This window comes from Bradysia coprophila (assembly GCF_014529535.1).
Source record: "Bradysia coprophila strain Holo2 chromosome X unlocalized genomic scaffold, BU_Bcop_v1 contig_26, whole genome shotgun sequence".
NCBI lineage: Eukaryota > Metazoa > Arthropoda > Insecta > Diptera > Sciaridae > Bradysia > Bradysia coprophila.
Genome location: NW_023503313.1, coordinates 5,263,538 through 5,273,882, shown reverse-complemented (window position 1 = coordinate 5,273,882; position 10,345 = coordinate 5,263,538). Strand labels below are relative to the sequence as shown.

Sequence of the window (10,345 nt, the reverse complement as noted above, 5' to 3'; positions counted from 1 at the left end):
TATTTACAATACCGATCGACAAAAAAAAAGTTTATGGAAATCGGATGACCGACTCGTGAGTTAGACCCCTTGGTGTGAAACAGGCACAGGGCGGCAAGCAGTTTTTGCTTGTAGGTCGGCCACATTTCAACATATTTCGTCTGTTTTAGCTTTATTGACCGTATCAATCAGGGAAAAAAAAGTTTTTGAAATTATGTTCTCCGGAGCGTGAGCTAGGTCTCTTGGAGTGAGCTCTTATCTGGCTACTCGGCCGTACAGTGAACGTGGAGTATTTTGTCAATATCTCGAGTAAATTTTGACCGAATTTCATGATTTTTTTTTTGTTTGAAAGGTATTAACGAATGTAAAGCGTTGGTAAAATTTCCGGTCTCCTAACAAAATGGCTGCCGGTGGCCATATTGGATTTTAATAAAAGTGATATATATTGGGAAAAATGGTACTGAGAGTGTTTCTGTTAACATGGAAATAATTTGTTATGTGTGTGGGGTGTTTCAGGCATTCCATATATGGACATCTATATATATCTATATTCACCTATATTGAGCTATATACAGGCATATAGAGCTATATAATAGCATATTCATCTGTGAAATGTTTATTTATAGGAAAATATAGGTAAATATAGCGGTATATAGCTGTTTAAATAGGAATTTATGAAAGTTGACTTCGTACGGGGCTGTCTATATTGCCTCCGGCAATTTATTTGTATATGATAACAAGGCAAAGAAAGATAATGTAAGTGATTTTAAAGGGCGAATAGCTTTTCAGTAGAGAATGAAGTAAAAGAAATGAAGAGTTTCACAGTAAAGGCTTTTGATACGAATAGGTGTTTCGTACGGGTCGGCGTTAGCTATGTTTTTTAAAGCACACCATGCGTATTGTCTTACTTACTCACTCGGTAGCATAAGTAACTACTTTTCCACTCGGTGTTCATATTTCTAGCATTCAACTCGGGATACAAAGTCCAGATCGATAAATCTAATAAAATTAGATTGGTACTCACAATTTGTCTGCGCAAAGGAAGGAACATAATCATAATTTATACATGAAACAACCAAAATAAACCAAAATGCCGTACTACACGAATGCCTAATTGTCGGGGAAAACAAAACACGTGTGAGATAATATCAACCGGATAACAAAAAACAAAAATTACCAAAAATTTTTCTTGACGTTCTCGAACAAAGTAATTTCCTGCAATTATAACTTAACTGGTAAAACAACATCAATTAAGAACGGGTTGACATTTCTGCACAAATTGCTTTATGTTACCCAATTCAGTTTGTTCGTAAAAGATTCGACATGACTGACGGCAATTTTCAAAATGATTGTTCACACTTTCCATCAACAGCCCACTTCCTTCAAATATTGTATATAGAATCAATTTTGACGGCGAGCGTTAGGGGACCAGACACGTGCACTATATTAATGTCAATAGATGAGATTTGTTGCATTCACAGGTTAAGAACGGTTTAATCAAAGAGTGTTATCTATTGATATTGGTTCTAGATACGCAACCGCCTTTCTTTGAGCTTGTACAACACATAAAGTAAATCAATCACTTCCTCTACTTTACTGTAATCCCGTTTTCTCAGAACTTATGTGAATTGCTAGTTTCAATATCAACGTTTGCAGCAAAATATGCGATTTATAATGCTTCTATATCGTCTGGTAGACTGAGATTATAAATTGTACAACTCTGTTGCATAACTTTGCCATTTGAATGGTAGTTATCAGTTACGTAACCAGCATTGGTGGCACTTATAATGAAATATTCTTCATGAAATAGAATTACTGCACTCAAATCAATTTGCAATACCATTGCTCCCATTGCTCGTATTGCCAATCTCCTTCTTATATCTGTGATAAACTCATATCTATTCATTAAACAAAAACTTCGCCACTCAACTTGTTGCACAAATAGCTTTTTTTAAGAGTTTCATTTGTTGAGCAAACTTTTTTAATAACAATTTTTATAAACACTTTTTTCTGTCTAAGAGATAAAAAAAAGTAACAAAAGAAAACTACCTCAACAGAACAAGCAACCGCTGTGGCGATCGTCACAAAATATAAAACACCCTTTTCACATTGTGTATCTTTTCAGTGAAAAGTTTGTTTTTTTGAAAATTTATATTGCAGAACAAAATGAGTCACAAACGAACAGTGAGTGAAAAGAATGACATTGAAAGAATCATTTTTTTTCTTCAAATATCCTTGTAGTTGAAAAGTTCTTAAACCTCGCCCTGCTTCACATTCAATTGCTATTTTCGACGTCCTTTGATATTGCCACAGATACCACAAAACATTTCCGACAATAAATGTTTTACCATCAATACCAATAGACCTGAAATGGGATGGGACAACATACGGTAAAAGCAGTAATCGCATCCAAATGCTTTGAAATAAATATTTCCGTCAAATTGTTAGGATTTGCTAATAAAGCAGAGATGAAAGGAATTTTTTTCATTAATGGACGTAGACTAGTGGACAGAACGTGCCTTCTATAAATTAACTGCAAATTGCAAATTTTAAAATAGAATTCGATCAATTTCAATTTGTTAAAATTCTATTCGTCCAATAACTAGATTTTCCAACGAATTTACATGACAACATTGCCACTATGGCCTTACATGTCGAACTAAAATCAATTGCTTCGAATTTTCTGTATAACATTTCCACGAATTTTGCAGTATGAACGATGTAAGTTGTCACTGAAAAGCCAATAAATACCTTCACATATTATGCACGCAATAAATAAAATTCTGTTTGAGGTAAACAGCAGTAAAAGCTCATAATTACTCGCATTATTCATGCTATCGCATCAACACCCTTGGCTTTATAAAAAAATGGTGAGCTAGTGTAAACGATCTAATAACTGAAAGTAGTTTCAAGTTCCATCAACTGAGAAGCGCAGAGATAAAATTATAACAACAGTGATTTCCATAAACGCAACCTGAATATACGTTGCACACAGAAGTGATATAATTTATATACCAGCACTGTGTGTATGCAATATAGTGTGACGTGATGTCTTTTTTTATAGAAAAAATATGCAAAACTCTTTCATACATAACACATTGTGCTATTATTATGTTAAACTGAGTTTAGGTGATGATAAATTACTTTGTCACTTCTGATGCACTCCTACGGACATCTTGGATTAGGTTTTTTTTTCTCTCTAAATAAATTTGACATTGAAATTTTTATCATTTTAATTGCATTTCATCTACGTCACGACTTATTTATTTGCATTTGTACATCACGGTGAATGACACTTGAATAATGACAGCTGTCTTTTAACGCTGTTTGTCGAATAATTTAGTATATGTGCCAAGAATATGTCAATTACAAATAATCGTAAAGACTTTAAATGACACCTTTGCAAGCAGTAGCAGAGCAATTATCGGCATGACTCTTTTTTACGTAAACTTGACGCAGTCCATACCCATAGAGCAAAACCTTTTCTCTGCGTGGCTTCAACTAATGACTTTCCATAACAAAAAATTCTTTGGTACCAAAAAATTACGCTCGCTCCGCTCGCAACGTACACTATCTTAATATTATATCCTTGAATTTTAAAGTTAGGAATTTTACAATACAGAAAATTGTCTGACGTTTTGTAAAACACCAAATTCTCTCAGGAAAGAAAATCAAATTTAATTTAAGAAAAAAAGGGGTAGAAAAATATTCGCATAATGTTGCACTAACAAAATAATATCTTCACGAATGCAATGTCTGTCTAATTGTACAGAGATATTACAATTCTATAATATACTAGGCCCCACCTTTTGGGCGGGTCAGGTCCCTTGACTGACAATTTTTTCAATATATTTTTAATCAATTTCATTTTATTTTCCGTTGTTAATCTTCCGAAACATCACAAATAACTGATATAAAACCTTCGCTTGAGTACAAGTTTTTTTGGAAAACCACTTTTTCTGTTCTCTATTTTCTTGTAAATTTGCGGCCAGATTTTTAATCAACAATACATAAATAGACAGAGACTCGTGTGAATTACGGCCCTCGCTCCGCTCTGCCCGCAAACTTCCCACTCGTATAAGTCGTCTATTATTCAGTTTTAGTCTTATTGTTAAACAAAAGTAAAAGATGCGAATTTGGAACGATTAGAGGACTCTTTCACTTTGGTACAATATAAAATAGGACGGTAGACGTTCTTCCGGTGTTGAGGAATTTCGCGCCGTGTCATTCACAATAACCCACAAAGTGACATTTTCCTTATACAAAATATAAGGCGCGGCGCGAAATTCCTAGCAGTCGTTCTTCCCTTACACTTATGTACCCCCCGGTACTTTCTACATTCACAAAACCTTTAATCATGAATAAAATAGCACGACTCGTGCGAATTACGGCCCTCGCTTCGCTCTGGCCGCAAACTTCACACTCGTGGGAGTTTTAAAGTTTTCTGTTTGATTGCTTTTTTAGTGTCATTCCATACATTTGAATAACGATTCAGAAATTGGTTTTTCATAAAATTTTATAAATATTTTATGTCATGGCGTGAAATATGCTAATTTTGCCTGTAATAGCTGACTATCACCGTTGTAGAAAACTATCATGAGTGATAGCTGACTATCACCGTGACAGCAGACTATCACCGTGATAGCTGACTATCACCGTGATAGCTGACTATCACCGTGATAGCTGACTATCACCGTGATAGCTGACTATCACCGTGATAGCTGACTATCACCGTGATAGCTGACTATCACCGTGATAGCTGACTATCACCGTGATAGCTGACTATCACCGTGATAGCTGTCTATCACCGTGATAGCTGACTATCACCGTGATAGCTTACTATCACCGTGATAGCTGACTATCACCGTGATAGCTGACTATCACCGTGATAGCTGACTATCACCGTGATAGCCAACTAACATGCGCGATAGCTAATATAACCGACAAAATCAAATTTCATCAAAGTAATCTTTTTCGATTGATTGAATTTTCCAACAGTGGAAAATTCTGTTTTTCTGGAATAACTTCCAGATCCTTAATCCCACATATCCCATCTTCGAACTTAACCTCAGGAATTCAATTCTGCGTCGATTAAAAAAATAAAATTGGTAATTGGTTGATAATTACTCAAGTTATCGTGTATACAAGCAAAATATTGGGACAAACAATTCCGTTTTTCATAACATTTCATACAACCTTTGGTATACAAACATTCTAGGGTATTTTCCGACTTACAGTCAAGGGAACAAGACCTCTTTTTTGACAGTAGAGGCGTCCTCTTTTTTATGCTAAATGTACTCTATTTCAAAATTCAATTACAATCTTTTGTTTGTATCCCTTCTCTGATTCTTCTGGCAACATCATTTTTTGGTAAAATACAGTCGATGACTTTGAAATAAGTGACGTATTTCGTTTCAGCTGTTTATCGGATGCTAATGCTTGTCAATTGAAAGTCGCCCACTGTAGTAAAAATTTTGAAGAAAACCGGGAAAATTTAGGACAAAATTGGTAAAAGAAATGAAAAAAAAAAAACAAAAATCCCGAAAAGTCACTCTAAAATACTTTGCATGATGATAGTCCTTGCAACCGATTGACTGATTTGACTACCATAGATCTTTCCCAATTCATATTCACATTTACCTAAGTTTTACAAAAACTAATTTCAAAATTACTAAAGTTAATTGAGAGCACCTAGAGGTATATTATTTATGGTTTAATATAGGATCGCCGCTATACTGCTGTGACAAGTCAACATATTACGATGTTCTAATAAATTTATAAAACTGCAGTACATTTGCTTTCTTCAAGGAATCTCAGCACAATTCATCGAATTGCCACTGCTGGTCCCAAAACAAAGAATTTGTATGTCTTTGATCACGTAGTAGAATAAATATAATGAAGTCAGCGAAAAATGTTTTTATCTCCATCCATGCATAATTCGACACACAGCATCCTATTGAGCGAAAGGTGTATGTACACTTTATCCCTTTTTCGGTCTGATACGAACGATGTGTGTCTGCATGTAATAATCTGTCATAATTTAATATCATTATTATGTAAAGAAGTTTTGTGTTTACATTCTGGCAAATGTAGTGTGTTGATAGACGAATGAGTATGATATGTATGTAGCAAGGAGCATTAAACCATACAGTAACATATTATAGTGTGATTCTTGTCAATGAATTGATATAAGTTACGGCTTGGATATGGAAACAAATTAAATCAAATATCATCGTGATACAGAACATATTTGCCAACTGACGTCGACGTCGTCATGGTGCTGTATATTAGTAATTGATTGTCTAAACAAATGCTCTAACGAGTTTATCACTTATGCATAATTCAAAAGTGAAAATGAACATTTGAAATGGTGGTTCGGTGTTTATACGTCTAGACATGACTTTTGGACGAATCAATCACGTCGATTCAGCGTATAACAACACAATAGAGGTCACGCGGTGTAAAATAATTGCATTTTTTTTCTGTAGAATAACTTACCTTTCTTTTCGATCTGGCCATTCGTTGATCTCTAGAATTTTCAGCTTCACCCGGTGGACGTTTACCCCAAACTGCGATAGCAATCCGTGTATATGTGAATATTAATACGGCTAATGGAATCACGAATTGCAGTGTTAGTAGAGCTAATGTATAGTAATAGTTCGACATAGCCGATGTCCAATTTTCTTGACATATGTGTCTGTTAATGTGAACAGAAATGTTTGTTTGAAATAGTCATTCATTACGTTTTTAATAAAAAAATTAACAATTCACTTACTTTCCACATTGACGATGCCATCCGTCAGGCTGTTCTAATTTTGATACGACGGGTATCGGTATAGCCGTTAACAAAGCGATGGTCCAGACCACGAATATAATACATTTGGCGTACCTGTATTTGATTTATCGTTATCAATATTTCGAAGAAAACATTTATATTGAATGAGTTAATATGGGGTCGGCAGTAAAAAAAAATAATCAAAAATGTGGAACGGTAGAAGCTTTCAAGAATCTTTTACTTCATTAGTTTTAACATAATATTCTGTCTCAGTTACATTCTCTATAGTTTATCTATTCGAGTCTCTCAGCCAAATGCCGGAAAGGAGCTACTCGAAACTCTTTCTTCAAGTTTAGTTTTCCGTCCTGACTGACGCCCATATTCAGAGCATTATAAACTTATTGGAAATAAATTGTCAGTTGAATAATAGTCATTTATGTAACAAGAAACGTATGAAACGTACTAGATTGTGAACCCGAGGCGAAGCCGACATTGACATCGTGTCCCATGGCCATAATATCGCCTAGAGGGTGATATTATCGTTATTATCGCCTTCTGGACGCATATTTTCATCTTCTGGACGATAATCATACGGTAAAAATATCATGTCACCTCAACAATAGTGAGTAACTGAGAAACAGGTTTGAATCAGGCATGAGCGCCGCCGAAAATAAGCCGCCGATCAAGCCGCCGCCGGCCATTTTTGAGCAAGCCGCGCCGCAGCCGAGCCGGTGCCAAAAACACGGCTCAAGCCGGCTTGAAACGGCTGGAAAATGAAATAAAGATTTCGAAAGGTGAATGGGTGAAATAATTTTGAAAACCGAGATTCCTGTTGATCCTAAGCAGCTCAAGTACATTTTGAATTTTTTTTTTCAAAATTAAGAAAATTTTGAAAATTTTCTTGAATTTTCATGAATTTTCCAGAATGGTATATTACGTCCTCGCTTCTAAGTTTGTTGTTTTGGCAAGTATGACCTTTGCGGAACGAGCCGAAGGCGCACAATCAGTTAATTCACAAATTTGAGAAAACTTTATCGATCTTTGCGAATTTTCTCGATTTTTTTTCTTTTCAATTTTTACTTGATTTTCGTGAGCTTTCGATTTCTTCTCGAAAACCATTTTCTTAATAAGTTAAATGAGTGTACCGGAGCATGATTTTCCATTTATTTCAAGTTTTGAGGCAATAAAACGTGACGCGTTAGTGAACCTTAGACTTAGAGACTTGCTTGTAACAAGACCAGTTCCACTTGCACTTTGAACAACCTAATCTACCTACATTTTCGCTTTCCGTACAATTTCATTTTCATGCTTACTAGTTCATTTTCCATGAATTTATCTAAACGTTTTTATTTTGAAAAAAGTTAAAAAGGAACCTCCAGCCGAGCCGTTTTAAGCCGGCTCAAGCCGATTTTTTCGCCGCCGCCGAGAAATTTTTTTCGGCTAGCCGCCGCCGAGGTTTCTCCGTCGGCGCTCATGCCTGGTTGAATATCGATTTGTGTAAATTTCATGTAATATTTTTACTCGAAAATCGAATTTTGTTTGACCATGGTCTCTATAATCCTGAAAACTGTGCATGTGTCGATAAATTCAATTCACTGAATGAAAATGTAATGGAATGTTAATTATCATTAATAGAGAGAGAGAGAGAGAGAGAGAAAACTACAATTACCCGTATAAAAATACCATTAGACGGTGATTGGTATTATAAATAGACATGAGCTTAAATGATTCGTGCATGTGTTACATTTACATTATTCTACTTGCAATTATGTCCGTAATTTACAGTTTTGTTCGCTTTAATTGAACAAAAAAAAGCACCGAATGGATAAACTCATTTTTTATTTGCTGTTTTATCACAACGTTCACATCTTCCAATTCAATACAATTTGCTGAATTATAAAAGACAAATGAAAGTTTTTATTTGCTCGCATCACTTACCGTTTTGTTATCCTCGGTCTCAACGGCCACATTATCGCTATATATCTGTCCACGCTAATAGCCACTAACGTGTAGGCACTTACCAACACGGAAACAGCCTGGGAATAGTTAACTAAATGGCACATCACTGACCCAAATGGCCAATAATGCAGCAGCAATATCGAGACAAAAGAGAATGGTACACAAAACAAGGACATCAATATGTCACCAACAGCTAAATTAAATATAAAAAAATTCGTAACCGTATGCAATCGGGGCGATGATTGCACAATATAGCATACGATGCCATTTCCGAATAATGCCACCAAAAATATGGAAATGTACATAATGTAAACGGTGGTTTGAAAATATGTGCTCGATAAACCGTCTCGTTCACTTAAATATCCTTTATCACATAATGAATGATTGTAATACGGAAACGGTTCGATCACTTCACCACCGTGTGGATAGGCTGGCGCGTATTGTCCATTTATTGACCCATTCGATATGTCCACTAGATATGACCATGTTGAATTGTTCGTAAGCAATATGTCTTGCAGGCTTAACGAACTCATTTTTGCTGTTTTATTTCACTGATTTTTTTCACCATTAAAGTTGTCAGTTCAAATAGTTAGTTCACATACTCTCATTACATCAATAGTAGTTTTCGTTAGACACTTTTGTTACTCATTCGATAACAGTTTGTTTTAAAAAACTAACAAAACAAAATCTTGTTTACTTCCGGTTCACTTTTCGGTTTGATGGTTGGACTGCCAGTTTCAGTGCCATAAAACTAAATGTGCCAACGTGCAATATTAAGAAGTAAATTTGGATGGATACGTAAACGGAAACTACTGTCTAACATTTCATTTCGTACATTGTTTCTAAAGCTTTAAATGTGATTTGCATGAACATTAAAGAATCTAAACGACGCGCTTTCAACGCTGTCTGACATATTATAGTCACACAGACAAGATGTATCCTTTTAAGTTTTAAACTCTCGCACAGATTGACGTCTAACAGGTAAAAAAAAGATTAATTCATTTCAAGGAGGGTCAAATAATTCACCCAAAAGTTTTGGTTTCTTATCTAACGGTAAATTAGATTAAAGTTTAAGACCGACCCACTCTATCCGTACTTGAAGGCTTTGAACTCAATTATGGATAGTTAAATGCAGTAACGGAACATGTCACATTAGCGAATTATAAGAAAAATGAAATTTCATTTTTCTTGTAATTCGCTACTGTGACATGTTCCCTTTCTGCATTTATCTACTTATTTATCGATAGCACTCTTGTTACTTTTATAAATTGCAGGAGCATTAAATCTAGGAAGTGACTAATCGCACCCGGGTGCAATTAGCCATACAACACAGCAGATGCTATTCGCACCCGGGTGCGATTAGCCAGACAACACAGCTGACGCTATTCGCATAGCATTGGCTGTGTTGCACGGCTAATCGCACCCGGGTTCGAATAGCATCTGCTGTGTTGTTTGGCTAATCGCACCCGTTTGCAATTATTAGGTCATTTGGGTGCGAATAGCATCGGGTGTGTTGTTTGGCTGTTCGCACCCGGTGCGAATAGCATCGGCTGTGTTGAATGGCTATTCGCACCCGGGTGCGATTAGCATCGGCCTTAAATCTATTAGGTCTTTAAAGGTAATATCACAGAG

The 10,345-nt window shown here is 35.6% G+C and overlaps 1 protein-coding gene across 2 annotated transcripts in view; it reads right to left on the bottom strand.

Annotated features, from left to right (window-relative positions):
* Positions 1-9,358, bottom strand: part of LOC119069347 (RYamide receptor-like) — an 83,162-nt gene extending 73,804 nt beyond the window's left edge. For both annotated transcript variants that reach the window (XM_037173421.1, XM_037173422.1), the window contains exons 1-3: positions 8,693-9,358; positions 6,755-6,868; positions 6,478-6,676 (exon numbers count right to left, since the gene is read on the bottom strand). In XM_037173421.1, coding sequence (XP_037029316.1) covers positions 6,478-6,676; positions 6,755-6,868; positions 8,693-9,246 — 867 coding nt within the window. In that variant the 5' untranslated portion in view covers positions 9,247-9,358. The remainder of the gene's footprint in view (positions 1-6,477; positions 6,677-6,754; positions 6,869-8,692) is intronic.
* Between the last annotated feature and the right edge of the window lie 987 nt (positions 9,359-10,345).